Source organism: Pyrus communis, chromosome 12 (assembly GCF_041283825.1).
Source record: "Pyrus communis isolate YQ-2024b chromosome 12, ASM4128382v1, whole genome shotgun sequence".
Classification (NCBI taxonomy): Eukaryota; Viridiplantae; Streptophyta; class Magnoliopsida; order Rosales; family Rosaceae; genus Pyrus; species Pyrus communis.
In genome coordinates this window covers 4,898,374-4,917,761 of record NC_142576.1, presented here as the reverse complement: position 1 = coordinate 4,917,761, position 19,388 = coordinate 4,898,374, and the positions used below count along the sequence as shown (strand labels likewise).

Sequence of the window (19,388 nt, the reverse complement as noted above, 5' to 3'; positions counted from 1 at the left end):
GATCACTCTCTGCTGTGCTAGCCAATTAAGTATTTTTTTAAATTACTGACATAACATAATGTAGACAACAGATTTTCTTGGAAAATGCCAAAATTTTGGTGGACATAGACTTAGTGACGCGCATGCTTCACAACAATAATTTTCATTAATCACATTGTTTTTTTTCTGGTCCAGTTAATCACAGTATATATATATATATATATATATATATACATACATATATAATACAATTCAAGGCCTAGGGATTATGTTATAAGTTGACCAAAGCTTGCTCTCTGTTTACGCTTTCCTTCCATGTTTCAATGCACCATTTCTTCCCTCCTCTTCCATCTTCTCTGCAATAATAGTAAGTCCAATGCCATGGCCGAGGAGCTCATCAAGTAGTAGCTAGGGAAAAAAGTGACAGACAGCCCAGCAAGCTGCAGCTTAATTTGGGGCTTTGAAATCAAATACAAGGTTTGTTATTGTAATGATATATCATTTTTTTAGGCAAAACTTTGGGGCGCACTTTAAAAATAAATACTAGTGTGAAAATACAGGTTTCGAAACTCTCCTCTGTAACAAGCGAAAAAACTAAAACGCATGCAAGTAGTAGAAATTGGGTTTTGAAGTACTTTGATTTTGTTAATTTTTTTTGGAGGAGTTTTTGTTTAATATAAAAGCGTGCATATCGGACCCCATTGGACAAATCCGTCTCTGAAACCGGTCCGTGGTTGTACTTTTATAGGATTTTTTTTCTGTGTCCCTTCGGATAAACATGTGCCTGCCTGGTACTGAATCTCGAGGAATTATAAATGGTGGTGGTGCTCATGACCTTCTGATTCTAAAGCATCATGGAGCTGGAGATCGTAATGAAGAAGACTTGGCAATGAGAGCTAGAGGCGACGAAGACGGCGCCACCACCACCACAATCACTACCACTACTACTACTTTCATACGGAGCTTTCTTCAACGCCTCCCCCACCTTCCCTCCGATGGAGTACTTCCGCGAGAGCTGCCGCTTACTGAGGTATGCAGCCTACAACCTCTCATTCCCTCTACTTCTCGCTCTCACATACTCGACGTCATGTCTCACATCGGAAATGTGAAAATTTGTGGATAATATTTATGATGTCACCGGCCATTAGTTTTGTGCTGAATGGTATAAATTTTTTCAAGCATTACACTGGACAACTCACTAGTTAAGTCTAACAGTTATACGTGTTTCACGTCATTACACATATAGACTGTCAGGTTTTTGTTTAGAAATCTAGATGTTGAAGCTTAAGCTTTATCGTTCAAGTTATGTTTTTTATTCTTTTAAGTGCAATCCAAACTGCTTGTTGTAATTCTTTGGAACAAACAATTCTGAGATTGGCTCACGGACCTCTACACCATATGTTTGACGAGCTATCCCATACACACTCACATGTGGCACCACAGCCCCCACACTCATACGAGTGAAATGTCTAATTAAGATGAGAAAATTTTCAATGTGACACTCATACAGTTACATAAAGTTATCAATTCATAAGTTATAGTATGGTTGAACAATATAATGATGGATTGGTTATTCCACGTAAAGGTTTGTGGTCACACTAAAAGCTTCCCAATTGAAGGCCACAATGCTTGTCTAGTAACACGTAAGCTGACCAGTTAAGAAATAATTCAGAACCACATATATACTTCCCTAATCATAACCGCATGTTCAGGTATTGGTTAATAATGTATGTTTTGGACCATTTTTTCTATTCACTCACATGTCTGACAGATTCTATAATTTGTGAATATATCAACAATATATTAAACATCGATTTCAAATTAGATAATAGTAAAGTATACTCACTATAGGTGACAAACCTAAATTACTCTGCACTAAACATAATCATTTTATGGCAGCTTTAGATTCTTTAGACGTACGTTGACAATATTTTTCATTGGCTACATTTTTAAGAGAGCCGATGCCCTGAGGTTTTTGTTCGATGCCTCACCAACTATGCCTTCTGGCAACTTGCAACTCTTACAATCTACGAAAGGTCCAAAAAAATACATTTTAAGCTAGTGACTTTATATTTCTATTTTCCACGTGTTATATTTTAAAGTAATTTCTCTGTAAAATTTTCTTTCTTTCAGCAAATTAAGCTTTCGTATGTGTTTAGGGAAGTTAATTTTGTTACTTATGCATTTTGTCTAAATCATTCTCAATTATGTGAAAAAGTTTCGATCCACTCTTTGCCTAACAGTTCTGGTTTCCACCTCGACAGTTTATGATTGGAGGTTGTAGACGGGGCTCCTTGTAGTAATTTCTTTCTTTGCAGAAAAATTAAATTCCATTTTCTAATACTTCGCGTTCCTTTTGTGAATCCATGTAGATAGGAGAAGAGTTGAGATCGTTGGTAAAGATTGCAGGCCCTATAGTGATAACATCCATGCTTATATACTCAAGGTCTCTTGTTTCAATGCTATTCTTAGGCCGTCTTGGGAAAACAGAATTGGCTGGAGGCTCATTGGCTCTAGGGTTTTCAAATATTACAGGTTACTCACTCCTCAGAGGTCTATCGACGGGGATGGACCCCATTTGTAGCCAAGCTTATGGAGCTCAAAGATGGTCAGTTATCAGTCAAACTTTTCAGAAAACCCTTTGCCTCCTCCTCCTTGTTACCATCCCCATCTCACTCTTGTGGCTCAACATGGAGCCCATCTTTATATTGTTAGGGCAGGACCCGCAAATCACTAGGGTTGCAAAACGTTACATGGTTTTTGCCATTCCTGAATTGATAGGGCAAGCTCAGCTTCTACCATTGAGAATCTTTTTCAGAACACAAGGGTTCACCACCGCATTAACCCTAGCAGCCGCATTTTCCGCCCTCTTTCATTTACCTATGAATTATTTTTTGGTCACATATATGGATTTTGGGGTTGCAGGTATTGCCTTAGGGCTTGCTTGGAACACTTTTCTTTTCAATTTGGGTTTGGTAATTTATCTAGCCAGATCACCTCATGCTTTGAAGCCATGGCATGGGCTCACCATGCTCTCAGCCTTTCAAGGATGGGGGCCATTGCTAAGTTTGTCTCTACCCAGTTGTGTTTCAGTTTGCCTAGAGTGGTGGTGGTATGAACTTATGTTGTTCTTCTGTGGCTGGTTGAGTAACCCACAAGCAAGTGTTGCAGCAATGGGAATTTTGTTGCAAACAACTGGAATGTTATACATTATCCCAATTTCTCTAAGTGGATCCTTATCGACGCGTGTAGGACTCTCGCTGGGCGCAGGGCAACCGACCCGTGCCCAGTGGACCACCCTGATTGGGCTAATCATGGCATTTGCTTGGGGGATTTCCGCGTTCATTTTCATGACTGCTTTTAGGTCCATGTGGGGGACACTGTTCACGAACGATCCACAAATTCTTGATTTGATTTCGACTGCACTTCCAGTTTTGGGCTTGTGTGAAATAGGCAACGTTCCTCAAACAGCTTCCTGTGGAGTGTTAACAGCTACTGCAAGACCTAAGCTTGGTGTAAAAATAAATTTGTTGGCATTTTACCTAATTGGACTGCCAGTTGCTATTCTTGCGACTTTTACGTTTAAAATAGGGTTTTTGGGGCTGTGGTTTGGGCTGCTTTCAGCACAGTTGTCTTGTGTGGGTATGATGGTGTACACATTGCTCCACACTGATTGGAAACACCAAACAAGAAGGGCTGAGCAGCTGACTCAGGCTGTGGAAGTGAAAAACGAAATTGAAGAGAACTTAGAGAAGATAGATGATGAAGAAAGTGGGCTGCTAACTCCTACTGAAGTCTAAGTTTTACAAATATTTCAGGGATAATTTACGTAGGGAATTCAGTACAAATTAATCCTTTGGTCAGAAATCACATATTTTTTTGTTTGGTTTTCTTTTTGGTGTTTACAGCATTGGAAAGAAACCAAAAGAAAAATCAAATTACTTGGTCCTTAATCACGAGATTTAACGTTAATACATAATTTTTTTTTCATAGTTCCTTTAGATTATATAGGACCCAAAAAAAAATCCTTATCATTTGCACAGATATGATGAGGGCATTTTTGGCATATGAAAAAACTTGAAAATTATTACAATGCAAGGCCAACTGAAAACTCAAATTTTGCCCTAATCTCCGGATTAAAATTTTTGTCCTAGTCAATCACGTAGCCTAAAACATGTTTGAAAATATAAGAAAAGTTTGAGAAAGATATGAAAAGGGAAGGGATCCATATCGGAGAAACTCTTAAATTTCAGCTACAATCGACATATTCTGTCAATATTTCCAACATATCGGTTAAATATCAGAGAAACTCTTATATTTCGTCTAATCCAGTGTTTGACATTCCCTAAAGTTTTATTTTAAATTTTCATCAAAAGCAACCGATATCGATATATCCATCGATATTTCATAAATTTGCATATCAATATTTTCACTGTACTGATGTTTTAAACGTTTCCTAAAACCAACATATAAACCATATGGGCCGACACAGATAGGGCATCATCCATTTTCAAACATATATAATGTGGACCAACAATTATGAATTGAAGTTTTCCCACTACCAAAGCGGGACTAAATTTCAACTAAAACTACATAAACACCAACAGTCAATCCATCTGCATCTGCTGTAATCAAACTAACTGAACTTCCTATTCAATGTATTTTGTAAACTCATTTAAATGTAGAGAGCCAACGGCAAAGTTATGAACTGCTATGCAAATGGTGCTTTCAATTAACTACAAGAAAAATTTTCATTTACCACATCAATTTTACCACGGACACTATGTGCCCATTATAAAAAAAATGAACATTTATCACGGGCTTAGTCAGCATGTTGTGGATAATAATATTTTACAATGGGCAAGTAGTAGCCCGTTATAATAAAAAACTTACTACCACGGTCTTAGTCAGCACGTTGTAAAAGTATTAAATCACCTTGTACATTGGCCGTGGTCAATATTGTTAGTAGCCACACTGTATTTTTGTATCTACCACAAACATTAAAAGTGATGCAGTTACATACTATTTTAAAAAGTTTCAGAAGGTGGGACTAGAAATTTTCCCAAATTTTCAAATCTTTAAATTTTCACAATATTCCCACTCTTCCCAAAATTTAAGTGAAATCATTCCTCAATCTTTTTACCTTCTTTTTATTTCTCTCCCACCAGCGCCAACTTCAAAACTTCTCAACCGTTCTTAGTTAGCCATCTACAAATTTTCATTCACCCTCTCCTTCTCATTGACCCCATCTTCTTCCCTTTCATGGTTATTCTAAGAAGCCAAACAGGTATTTATAAAAGGCTCTCTCTCTCTCTCTCTCTCTCTCTCTCTCTCTCTCTCTCTCTCTCTCTCTCTCTCTCTCTTAACTAACCAAAATTTTTAATTTTGAAATCTGAATTTCTTTTAACTAACCAAAATTTTTAATTTTTAATTTTGAAATCTGAAATTCTTTTATTCAAGCTCCCTAATTTATTAGATATTCACTCTAGGTTTTTGTATTTATTCTTCAAAATTTAGGGTTTACAATTTTTTCTTTTAAAGTGCTACGTACAATATTTGGTTGATAGTCTTTTTCCCTGCAGGCATCTAAGAGCAGAAACCAAACTGGAGCGGTGCTACTCTTGGAGGGATTTGGTAGCAATTTTCTTTGCTTCGAATTTTTTTCCTTCAGTTTTTTTATTTTTCGTCTTCTGGCTAATCAATTACAGTAAGTTATCAAAGACTTTTTGTTTTTTTTTTTAGAGTGATAGGATTAACTTGTTAATTGATATATGAATATATTATTGGGATATTCGATACTTGGAATTTTTTTATTACTTGGATTACGATTGGTTGCATTTTGAGTAATTGACTTGGTGGTTTTGAATTTTTCTGTTTATAGTGTCCTTGAGACATGAGTTTGATTCTAAGCTTTATATTTTTCCTTCTTTATTTCATAGGTGGTTGGTGATTCTAATTTATGATGGGTTATAACTCAAATACCAACTACTACATTTACATTATAGGCACCTGCAAATTTGAAGTGCGTATTGACTTGCCGGAGATGTGTGTCTTCTTGAATAGACGAATGCATAGAAGACGAATATAATTAGTGCACCAAGTTTGGAATTAGAACTTTAGTTTTGTTTTAAAGTATGAAACAAAGTCTGTACATGTTTGGTACAAAATTGTAGTACAACTCATTGGTTTGGTATTTCTTACTATTACTACTAATTGTTTATGTTGCTAGCTTTAGTGTAATATTTGAATCTGTGAATTTTATGAAGTAATGTATTATTTCTGAAATTTTTCTTATAACGGGCATGGCCTATGGTCAATATGTAACTCACAATGGCCATAGTGACACACCCCGACCGAGATCAGGACGTGCTGGCCGTCACACGAAGGTGACGTTGCCATGTGCGCGTGCGGAAGCTATTAAGATAGTAATATAAAAGTACGAATAATTAAAAACCTAATAGCATACAAAGTACTAGTGTATGTGAGACACAATTCAGAGCAAGTCTACAACAGTCCAAAAGGAAAAGATATGACATATTTACACCCGAAGGTGACCCTACAATGGTGAGTGTCTGTCAGAAATGCCGGGACGCCCTCTGGGATAAACCACTGAACTTGCTAGACCACTAGAACCTGGAGGGCGCAAAAACAAAAGCGTGAGTGGGCAAAAACAAAGTTCTTTGAAAACTCTTTAGCAAAATACATTCTAACCCCTCGCCGTAAAACCTGTATACTTCCCAGAAAATGAACATATATACGTATGTATAGGTATGCCAATCATGCTCCACCATATGCCATTCACGCTCACAATATGCCATTCATGCTCACAATATGCCATTCATGCTCACAATATGCCATTCATGCTTGAGAATATGCCACAACAGAAACTCATAATCAAATGTAAATGCTCAAGCGTAATTCACATCAATAACATATAATCTGGCAGCCGGGAGTCACCTAACGTGACATGTACCGCTGCAGATAGAGCTCCAATCTCAACTCAACATCTGAATCTGCACACGAGTCGGAACCACCTAACGTGGTCTGTACGACAAGACTGGGTGTAATATATACGCTCTAGTGCTACGATCACGTGAAGACTATGCGAATAATCGCGGGTCACCTACGAGTCGGAACCACCTAATGTGGTCTGCACGACAAGGCTTGCACCTAACTTGGATCCAAGGCGAGCGTGTGGTGCGGGTGAACATCACGTGAAGGACTATGCCCTGGCCCTGGGCGGGAGCACTAACACCGGGGGTGCAGATTATAAGCTCTCTAAACATCTCAAACTACCATTGCATACAAACGTAAATACCACTTACCTGGCACTTACCTGTGCGTCCACAGCACCAAATACACATATATAAATGTATGCCGTTACTAATGCATGTGATGATGCATAAGTATTAATAATAAAATATATGGCATAAAACAATAACCTTTTCTATTTAATTTCTGGGAATTAATATGTATATAGGTATATACGGAAAACAAAAGCCCACTCACTGATAATTGGAAGGGTCGTAGCCCCCCTGCCTCGAGTGTGTACGCTCGTCCTCGGAATACGTATCACCTATACGCGACAAAGTTACGAAAACGTTAATTTAAAAGCACCTAAGCAACTTCTCATAATAACTTCTCATACATTGCTCAAATTGAACAAATGAATATACCAACGTGATCTACACAACCTCAGGATCACACCCATATTTTTAAAATAATTTTTGGACCACGCACGCGCCCCCACGCGCCTGAACAGGCACGGCCCTACGCGCCCCCACGCGCAGCCACGTGTACTGCACACTGACGGCGTCAGCTGACGCCGTCAGGAATATTCCGTCAACTAACGGAATATTCCGTTAAATCTAACCAGATTCCGTCCATTGCCGTTAGGAATATTCCGTTAAACTTAACGGAATATTCCTCTGTCTTCTCCGGCGAGACTCCGGCGCCGGCGACGGCGCCGGAAAACTGGGTAATTTTCAAACTAAGTTTTCTCCTTCGTTTTTCAACCATTTTTCACGATCTTTATACCAAAATGAAGCTTAGGACTAGTAGAATCACGTTAGACTACTTTTAAGGCCTAAAAATCACACGATCATACCTGCAACAACGATCAAAGTTCGGCCAACTTTGAACCTAGCCTTCCCAACGTCCAAATTCACCCAACGAACCACTCCGAGGCTCCTTGGGACCTCACAAACACATCTACAAGCTTAGAAATTCCAAAAACACACTAGTTTAGGTTTGCATGAACAGTGCAATAATTCGGCCATTGTTGAAACGACGTGAAAACGTTCGAATTCTTACCTGGAATTGGTATGGTTGTGCTCCTCACAACCTCACGAGTTCAATGGTGTAATTGGTTTCTTGATTGGTGAAGGTTTTGAGTATGTTTGTGTGTAGTCCGTATGTTGAAGAAGAAGAAGAAGAGAGGAAATGGACTCGGGGAGAGAGAGAGAGAGAGAGAGAGAGAGAGAGAGAGAAGGCAGAGAAGACAGAGAGTGAGGGAAAGAGGGAGGGAATCCCGGAAGAAAAGAGAGTGTATGAGTGTGTGTGGTCCCACAACACCACACTACACAAAACTACACGTAAGTTTAACGAACTAGGGGGTAAAATCGTAATTTCAATGTACGTTAAAATAATCCCGGGACGGGATGTTACACATAGCACATGGTGTTAGATTCAAATCTATCATGCGCACAATTCGTGGTTACATTGCATTTGACAAAGGGCATTGTCTGTGGTAAAAACTAAGAGTTTTTATCACGTCCAGATTACAAACAGACACTAAGCTCGTGGTGGATTGTAATCTACCACGGTTATTGACCGTGATAGATGAGCTTTTGTCTACTAGTGTAATTTGATTAATTTCATTGTATAAGTTTTATTCAATGAAGCAAACACGATGGACTTTCATTCAATATGTTCTGTACATTATTTTTTAAGATCTATTTGTTCTTTTTTCACTCACAGATGTGCTAGAACTTCATCTGTAAACCGATGCCTTGGATTGCCCCGTCTAGTAAGGGCTTTCCTCCTGCTACAGAAATAGATCTCTGCCTGCAAGTGTTCTATGTTAGCTCGTTTTCGAGAGGAAGACTTTGCTTTTCGGTTCATGCTATGGTATCGGAATGTCTCCATAAGGGAAAGTTTGATTAGAAACTTATTTTTTGGAGAGTCCACTTTGTATTAGAACGTGAGATGTATTTGACAATATCAAAATATGAAAATGCATCATGGAAGATAAAGACTCTGATATTTTTTACTTAGTAGTCAAGAAGAAATTTTTTTCTATTCTAATCTTACTATTTTCATGGACATTGAAAAAAAAATATTTTTTTTCATAACTAGTTCATTCTTTAATTTCAACTTGAATACAGTTTGAAAGTTGCATCTACTTCTTCATTTAAAATACATTTATTCTATAAAGTTATCCAATCGATTTCAATACTAGACACAATTGTAGAAGGCCTTAAGAATTAACTTGTGGTTTATCTTTGAAAAAGTAGAAAATGGCGTATACATAAAAGTAGACTTAAGGAAGTAATTGCCTACCCATAAATATATCCCTTTCTTACCTATATCGTTCAGTCAATGTTAGGAAGTCGTAGAAGGGAAAACGCAATTAGTATTTAGTCTTCAAATATCTGGTCCAAATGGAGCATTGTATTCAAAGTCTATGTTTACTTGACCATTTATAAAAGTGAAAACCAATTGACCAGCACTCATGCATGGCTGTTTTTAGGATTTTGGAAGCAGATTGGAAGCTTAGAATTAATAATTTTTTCTGTACATGGAAGCCTATAAGAAAAACAAATCTGTGCCTAATTATTCTTATGATCTTTCGATGAAGCTTCATACAGTATAGTACGTAACATGTAGGTATTAATGTGGAACTCTTAATTTCAAGCCTACCACTAATTGATTTTCCTATAAATTGTTAAGCTGCAGAACCCTGAGATCATCCTCAACAGTAGTGAAGACACAACAATTGGTTTATTTGAGGTCTTTGTAGTCCAACCGTCGACAGTGAAGACACAACATTCCCAACCTCTAAGTATTCTGTTTCATGGATTGGTTGTCCACCGAAGATCAAAACGATGGAGACCTATTTTCCTTCGCAAGTCATCTTGCTCCCCTTGACTTGAGGTACATATAGCATATTACGGCAGTATAATTTTATCTTCTAATACTCAGATTACACAAAGGTTGCAATTTCACAAAAAGAGATGCTAGTAATTTTTTTTACTTGAATCTTCTCGTTTTATTTTTTTGGTCTCTTGTTTATTTTGTATTTATGTTGCTTGATGATCAAAATCGTCTAATTTCTAGGTTACAATTTAAGGATCAACTCAGAAAAATAAAATAAAAAATCAACCAAAATCATAATCCGTTTAACCGTTAGATGACTAAACGATTTTGGATTTAATTGATTTTTGACAGAGTTGTTCTTTAAAGAGCAGCCTAGAAAATAGACTGTTTAAACCATCGTGCAACATATGAGAAAAAGAGTCTAGAAGAGAGAACGAGAACCTTAAAATTCAAAGGGTGCTAGCATTCCTCTTCCACAAAACCTTAGACGTAGTATATATTAATCTTCATTATCTTTCCAACGTATCTTAGGGGAAGCGCCTACGTTCCATTGGATTGGGAATACAAATTTTCACCGGAATATAACTTTTCGGATCCGTTTTACTCATCATCATCGTCACTGGATATTCAAGAAACGAAAACCAATGATTTGAGGGAAGACACTACATGCAAACTAGAAGAGAAGAGAAGTCACCGTTCAGTAGATTTGTCCGACACTACATGCAGACTAGAAGAGAAGAGAAGTCACCGTTCAATAGATTTGTCCGACACTACATGCAAAGTAGAAGAGAAGAGAAGCCACCGTTCAATAGATTTGTCCAAGGAAACCATATCCCATCACTTCTACATGCCCGTATCTGAGGCAGCCCAGGAAATGAATGTCAGCCAAACGGTTTTGAAGAAAAGGTGTCGGGAGTTGGGCATTCCTCGTTGGCCCTATCGCAAATTGGCCAGCCTTCAAACCCTAGCAAGAAACATTCATGCATGTCTCTAACTTCTCCCTATAATTAATTCTTTAATACACGTACAACTTTGTTACCATGCATGCTTACTTTTTACCATGCATGTGGATGTGGATCAATTTTTTTGGCATGGTTATACGTTGATATAATGAGATGTGTATGTGGATTATGCAGGAGGTAGGAGATGGTCAGCTGAATGGAGAGGTGGAATTGTTGGAGAGGGAGAGGCAGCTGATGGAGGAATTTCCGGATTTGCAACTCGAAGAGAACACAAAGAGGCTGAGAAGAGCTTTCTTTAAAGCCAAGTACAAGAAGAAAAGGTCCATGTCCAGCTATAATTAATTAGGTCTTATCGATAACTGAACTAATCAAGATCAGGGAATAAATCATATGTAACTAATGCCTAATGCGTAAGGTTAACACCATTACACCCACCAAATTCAGATTGTCAATATATGTTTCTCTTCCAGATTGACAAGATCTCGCTTGCCTCTTGTGACCTTGAAATTATATTACTTTGACAAGATGGTCCATATAATTTGCTATGAGCATGATGACTTGGCCGCCAACTAATATATATAAGTTCTAATTTCTAGTTGATGCTAACTGATCACAACAATTTATACATACAAAGTCGATCAATCTAGGCGGATTGAAGATTTAACTAGTGATCAAACTTCTAGCATCAACTCCTTAATTCATGGCGTGTCTTAGAATTATGCTAAGATATACAATTTACAATTTAATCTTTAAGATTCACGTAACGTGCGTTGTCTTTAGATTCCTCGTTTTATGGTGAACGATGAGTACTCGTTGATGGGAGTTTGGATCCACATTCAATACATATTTAACGTAAGGCTAGTGAGCAAAAGCCAATTCTTGCCGCTTGAAGAAATCCTGAAAGATCAATCTCCTCATCATGCGGCTGAGCCTAAATTCAGTTTTTCTTCCCCGTTTAGAGTACAGCTCCACACGTTATCTTCGTCTCAGCAGTCAGCGCTACTATAAATACCACTTGCACTAAATTGTACCACATTACTTGTCTCCCACCAAAACATTGTACACCTTAAAAACTTTTTATTCTTGAATCTCTTAAGGGGCCGCTGCGCGTTTTGCCCCCATCACTTGCAATTCCGTTTGCTGCTGCCTGCACCAACCTGCTCTACTCTCACCATACTCGCACCCACTTCTACTAGTCAGATTTGTCGAAACCGTATGAAGTCGCCTTCTGCAATTTGGCCTTGCACATGAGTTGTTTTGTTTGCTGCAATTTGTTTTGTGCGAATGGAAGAAATCCACAGGAGGAAAGAAAGAAGAAAAGGGATAAAAAGCAAAGGAAAAAGGCAAAAAAAAGTTGGTTGTTTGTCTGAGGCCCACATGGGTAAGGAGGAAAATTTTGTTGGTTTTTAGTTTGGGTAATGCTAGGAGATACAAATTTTCAATCAATTATTATGGTTGTGGATAATTGGATTATTCTTGGATTATTATTCGAGTGTTAAGTAACGTGTTTATTTCTTATTACTGACACATCATTGGGTTTGCAAGTTTGGTTTAAAATTTTAGTCTCCCTAGCATTATCCTTTTAGGATTTAAGGCCCACACAAAGCTCTTTCCCTCTTTCAACCAAACCCTAGCCGTCAACCCCTTCGCCGCTAGCCTCTAGCTATGGTTGGGGGCCTAATACCCTGAAAATTTTAAAATATATGATTATATGGAAAAAATTTATCGGAAAGTGAAAAGACGAAAATGTCTCTTGTTGACTAAACGTAATTTTGATGAGGATGTATTTTATCTTCAAATACTTTATCGTATTTCTAAATATATTTGAATAGAGGATGACTCTACGAGTGCATAGGTGCAAACGGATCCTAATTCCGAGTTAGAACGGAGAAATTACGAGCCACGGAAGTAGTGAGACTTTTTAGACATGTGGACTTACTATTTGTAGGGAGCCTATAATTAGTCAGCCTGAAATTAGAAGGTTTCCACTTTGGGAAACCTGGTGAGAAGGCCCAAATGACCTAGAAAAATCCTCATTTGACCTCTCGCGACCTCCCATTTTCAAGGTCGATTTCGGCCAACTCAGGTGGAATTTTACAACGCCACCACCACCATGTTGAAGCTCTCACTCCCCTCTACAAAATCCAACCAAAGAACCACCTTGATTAGCCACCGTATGTGGCGGTGAGAGGCCATAAAAACCGATGAAAACCAATGGTGCTCCGCCCACCCTTTTGATTTTTCCGGTGAATTGGAAAAGCGATGGCTGATGCTACCACTTGGGTTTGGTAGCCCATCATCCTAGGAGTAAATCCCAACCAGCTTTGATCCCGTTGGACCACCGTGGGCGACAAATCGACACCAGGAAGCTTTAGGCACCCACCAGTTTTCTCAATGGAATTGACCCTCTTCCGTCCACTTTTGGACTTTGTGGCAGGTATAAAACTTGTTCCTCTTGTTGAGCTCTATTTTCCTATAAATTTTGGTAGAATTTGGAGTTAGATGAAAAAGTGGGTTTCCGGTCGCCAGAAACCACCACACGCGGTAGCGAGTGGGGGAGAATCTGTTTACATGGATTTTGAACCCATATCCAAAGTCTGTTCGTTGAAATTTGATGTAATGATTCGAATATTCAAATTTTTCGGATAATTGTACCGTCGTACGATTTGTCGTAATTGACAACCATTCAACCGTTGGATCGGCACTGAACTTTGAGACATTATAGTACATAATATTTGAGGACCTTAGGAACTTACAGATTGAGAATCCGACTTACGGATCTTCCTGAATTGGATTTTCAAGTTGGTAAATTAAAACGTCAACCGCCACTCAAATGTTGTGATTAGTGGAGATCCAACCGTTGGATCGAAATTAAATTTTAGTATGTTGTTCTAGAAGTGTAATGTGAACTACGAATGACTTGATCCCTTAGTAAGGTACGTAGGCAGTCTAACGAGAAGGTTAGATGCAGCCATAATAAAATACCTGAGATTAATCTTTTAGTGAAATTTGCTAAGAAAATGAATTAAGGGCCTATCTTAGTAATTAGCTTCCGAATTAGAAATTTCAGCTCGTTACAGGTGGCAGCCTTTCCCCTCCCTTTTCTAGCTCTTCCTTCCTTCCTTTTTCCCTCATTTTCCCCATCTCAACCATCCTCCACCCCTCGCCATTCTCGTTTTCTTCCCACCTCCTCACGCTGACCCCTCATTCCCGACCTTTCCCATCCTCCTCTCCTCTCCTTTGCTTCTCTCCCATCATTTTGGGTGTAGATATCCATGGATATATGCCCTATACCCCGACTCGGGCCATGCCCTTTCAAGATTTTCTTCGATTTAGCGCTCGCTTTCCAGGTGTGGGGTTTAGATCTGTGCTGCAGCTGGGTTAGGGCCCTCTTCGTCAACTCGATTCCTTAGTGGTGTTACCCTCCTCGACAGCTTCGGTGCTCTCAGTTCTGGAAGATCGGCTTGGTCTGGGAGCTTGGCATGTACATCTCATTGCGGCTCGGCTCGGCTTGTGCGTGGACGCCTGTGTCCCATTGTTCGGAATTTGTAGGTGGCCTTGGCAAGAGTGCCTCGTTCCCCCTGTTATGAGTTGTACATCGGATCCCTTCTTGGTGCAATGTAGTTCCTCTCGCCCTTGTGCACCATGGTAGCACTGGTGTTTTGGCTAATTTGGTCTTCGCCTTTGTGCATTGTGTATTGTGAGTCTTGTCTGCTAACGATGACTTGGACGTGGTTTCGCACTTTCGCGATGACTTTTTATGGCCTCACTATTCAACGATGAATGTTGTGTCTGCCGGTATCTCTCTGTTGCGCTATTGTTTATTGTGACAGATTTGTACTGGTAGTTCTTGTGCGCTTGGTGATTGTGTGGTTGTGCTTGTGGGTGTCTACTAAGGGTTTACTGTTATTTGTCTGTTTTGTGCAAATTCATTCCTGATCAATTTATTGGTCACTAGAATTATGTACCCAATGACATTCTGTAATTATTTGGTGTTGATTAATGAAATACTATGCTATCGTTTCTTGTCAAAAAACAAAAAAAACTTTACTTAGACTATGTCATATTATTATATTCTTAGAAGAAATGCTTTTGTAGCACAAGTTTATTGTTCGTAGTGACTTTCCATATCAATCATACAATCTCATATACATTTTTTTTTTTTTTTGTCACAAAACACAAAACGCTACTAAAACAATATATTTATACTATAAAAATTGCTGTGGACTCCATATATATCAATGTTTAGAGGCCACCGTGGCATGTGAGGATATATAATCTGCCACTAGACACACCACTTGTATAGTGGATGACATGGCATATGCATCACAGCGACGTGGGTCCAAAATATGATTGATTCATGCAACGTAAGATGGCTACCCATATGAGACATGGATATACGAATCAAAAGATAACAATGAGGGTTTCAGTGGCCCAGCAACGTCGATATTATTTTGACTAGTTGGCTAATAAACAACGGTCACGTTTTTCGCACTCCGGATGATCACATCAAAAGTAGGCATGTACAGTGTGAAAGATTGTTGCCGGCACGTCGTCCACAAGATGTACCTTCATAGCTGAATTGGAATTTTATTGGCTCCAAAACGTGGCATTTTTCATTAACCACATGGAATAATTCGAATGTTCATGCAAGAGTGATGTGTAGTGCCACTTACTATTTATTTGTTCTATCATTTGAATCATTTTTTAATAGAAGTAGAATTTACTAACACATGTGGGTCTCATCTTTATTAGAAAGAGTACATAGACGATATGAATAACATTTTTGACGAGTAGTTAATTAGTTTAATAGCAGAAAGACTTAATTGGATAAATGGTCTCGTGGTAATAAGGTACTAGCATATGGGCACACACAAACTGTGTGAGAAAATTTTTTATTTTTTATTTTTGATATAGAAGGAGAGAGGAAGAGAGTGATAGAGAATGTGAGAGTGTGATTTTTATTTATTTATTTTTAATTAGAGATATGTTAGGATTACATGTAGGTGAGTCTTTGAAAGAAAAAAAAACAGTAAAATTTGGTTATGTGAAATTACATTTATGCCTCATATTTCTTATTCATGTTATGTTTTAATTAGAGGGTTAAACTAGTAATTTTATAGGATTTTTATTGACAATGAGTGTTTTATTAATTAGTAGAGATTCAGAAGATAGCCGCCATGGTAAAAAATTTAAGGAAAACTAATGAAAATGACTTGAAAACTTTGAGTTTTAACAATAAAGACAAAATAAATGGTAAAATGAATAGTACCAGGTTTGATTTTTTAGTGTAAAAATATAGTTTTTCGTTAAAATGAATAATACCGCGAACTTTTCGTTAAAACATTCAAAAATTTATAATGTAAATCATCATGGTGTAGTCCATCATCAAATTTAATGCAATAGTGATTTAATGTTAAATGTGGGGTCAAGCTCGTACTTTTATCTCAATCCTTCTTTTGTTTTCACCTTGTCTCTCCATCTCTCTTCCTTATGTCTGTATTGAATGTTCACCTTCTTCATGCATTTCTCTCTTTGTCCAACCATTTTTGTGAGTTTTCCATCCAAACCAAATTAGTAGACCACAAAAACGCAAAAGTGGCTATACTATTTTTCCCCCGAAATTCCCAACCTTTTTTAGTATCATGAACGAGTAGCTTCTGATGGAAAAAGAAACAGTACAAATCACTACAACCACTTGCGCAACTACTGGCTACTGCCATTAGGCTCTCTTCGTTTTCTAGCGAACCATGAAACAAAGGCAAGAAATTTATAAATTGTTTTAGTATTTTTAATAAGAGAGAGATAGTAAAAAGATAAATTGAAGTGCGGCTGAGATTGCCTGTTTCATGTCATCATTAGAGAAAAGAGAGTGAAAATACAAATTACAGAGAGAATAGAGACGAGGAAGAATAAGGTGCACACATGAAAGTATGCTTTTACGCCTGTGTTTAGCGAAGATTTAACAGAAATATCATTTTTGACTAAATTTGTTGACAAATTACACTCTGAGAGTTTATATTCTAATTTTTTAGCACATTAGATATTTTTCAAATGTCTTATCACCACAAAGATTATTTATTCAATAAAACTCAAAAGGAAAGAAGGTTGGGATTTAACTTGGGAAGTGGGATGTAGAAGTAAGCCCTAGTTTGGTACTAATGTGATTCTGAAAAAAACGGCTATAAAAAAAAGCTGAGAGCTTTTTTATGTTTGGTAAACATTCAGCTTCAGCTTTTTTTCATAGTTTTGGATGAAAAAAAGCCAAAAACACAAAGTTGCAAAACCCAACTTTGAAAAACCAGCTTTTTTCACAACTGTTTTACATAAAAGTTTATCAAACACCATAATACTGCTTTTTTTTTTTTTTCAAAAGCACTTTTACAAAAAAGTTTACCAAACACTCTGCTGCTTTATTTCACAGCTGCTTATTCTCACAGCACAGTAGAAGCAATTTTTTTTCAAAGCACAGCAATACCAAACCAGCCCTAAGTATGAATGGGAGAGAATGATGTGTTCATTCCATTGGAACTTGGAAATCATAAAAAGATCTGGAAAGTATGAATCTATTTAGCTATGAGTAATGCTAGGAAGATCAAAAATTTTAAACCAAATGATGTGTCACCAATAAGAAATAAGCACGGTAATCGACACTTAATTAATAATCCAATCATCTACAACCACATCATTTAGTTTGCAAATTTGGTTTAAAAAAATTGATCTACCTAGCATTACTCTTTAGTTATTAGAACGGATGATGTTATTTCTATATTTTAAGGGAACTTTAACGAAAAGTATCTGGTACTGTTCATTTTAACAAAAAATCATATTTTCACTCTAAAAAGTTAATCCTGGTACAATTCACTGTACCCTTTATTTTTTCCTTATCGTTAAAACTCAAAATTTTCAAATCATTTTCATTATTTTTTCTATATTTTAATCCTGTCTTTTAATAAACACTCAACAAAATTTTCAATTTTCGGCTAAATTGCTACCCTTTCACTACCAAAGTGTAAATTCTAATTTTTCCACTGCACGGTGGCCCAAACTCTCTCCACATCCTCAAGTCCTCCAAGTCAAATCATGGCCCATGCAGGAGGCCATACAAAAATTGACGTGTCACTCCCACGTGTGATTAATTAATTGGAAAAAGACATTACTCAAATTCATTTAAACTGTTATTTTATTTTCATAATGTATTACAACCCACTAGAATTTTGGCATGTGCAAATTTCAACATTCAAATATTTCTCCCACGCCCCAAAATTCAACGCTTCTTTGTCACAAAACATTGGAAAAGTCCTCTTCCGGTACAAAGTCCCCACACTGTCATGGTGATGGTATAAATTGGCAACTACGCCGTCGCATATGCTATCGTCTAGCACCAAAAGTATGTCAAAATATTTACTTTTCTTTTTCTGACCCGTGTTTATGCCATGGTTATTTTGGGAGTTTTCTTGAAAACCAAACTCCTATTTTACTAAGGATGTGCCAAGATAGTCGATATTGAGTCGAAATGTGAGTTTGGGACTGAAATTCGAATTTTGGTTCAAGAAAACAAGGTTGAATTCATCTGTAGAGTTATCACATCTCAATTTATATATGGACCTATGTGAACAATTCAAAACTATGATAGTTTTAAAATTTTTTTGTTGATTACGAACAACCTTATTACTTTAATAGGAGTTTGGTTCCAAAACAAGCCATAGAGCCTTCATAAGCACTTGATTGAAAACAATGAAGGCTTTATGGCTTGTTTTGGAAGTGTTTTTAATGATTGAAAACATTTTTAGAAACATTGTTTTCGGGTTTCGTAAGCACTTGAAGTGCACTTCTAATACTAACTTGCATTACTCTTTTTTGCTAATGATTGGTTCATAAAGACTTTCTCTAAAAGCGTTTTTCATCATTTAAAAACATTTCCTAAACAAGCTTTTATTCATGAAGACACTCCACCTCCCGTTGTTTATGATTTTTTTAGTTGTTAATTTTATAACCAAGGCTAATCGCAAGACTCATATTGTACAATGATTGTGTATCATTTCATCGACTAAACTTTTTTTCTATTTCATTGTACCAAGTTAATATAATCTTTGATGTAACACTAATTATCTAAAATTCCGTAAATCGATAACAAGTATAAAGTTTACAAAGAGTTTTGTAAAGTGTCAATAACAACACCCTTGTTATATATAGAATTTTGTAAATCAATAAAATGGAACAAAAGTTTCGAATATTGATGTAAGTAGGAGGAATACATAAGAATTTGTTTTTAAATTTTCTTCCTTTGAATAAGGCTTAGTTTTTCAATATCAACTAGACCTGGCAAACAAGTCATGTTTGTCGTGA

The 19,388-nt window shown here is 37.2% G+C and overlaps 2 protein-coding genes across 3 annotated transcripts; both read left to right on the top strand.

Moving 5' to 3' along the window:
- Positions 1-757: 757 nt before the first annotated feature.
- Positions 758-3,870, top strand: LOC137744238 (protein DETOXIFICATION 53-like). The gene is made up of 2 exons (XM_088681040.1): positions 758-1,009; positions 2,352-3,870. Exons 1-2 carry the CDS (start codon positions 758-760, stop codon positions 3,777-3,779), a joined length of 1,680 nt encoding a protein of 559 aa, XP_088537166.1. The 3' UTR covers positions 3,780-3,870.
- A 6,053-nt stretch (positions 3,871-9,923) lies between these two features.
- On the top strand, positions 9,924-11,596 carry LOC137744237 (uncharacterized). 2 transcript variants are annotated; one of them, XM_088680698.1, is made up of 3 exons: positions 9,924-10,134; positions 10,609-11,063; positions 11,224-11,596. In XM_088680698.1, the coding sequence occupies exons 1-3, from the start codon at positions 10,055-10,057 to the stop codon at positions 11,379-11,381; spliced, it is 693 nt and encodes a 230-aa protein (XP_088536824.1). In that variant the 5' UTR covers positions 9,924-10,054; the 3' UTR covers positions 11,382-11,596. The 2 variants fall into 2 exon arrangements, 1 of the variants encoding a protein (XP_088536824.1); XR_015953783.1 differs by lacking the exon at positions 10,609-11,063 and having other exon boundaries at positions 9,999-10,134; positions 11,214-11,392.
- The last annotated feature ends 7,792 nt before the right edge of the window (positions 11,597-19,388 follow it).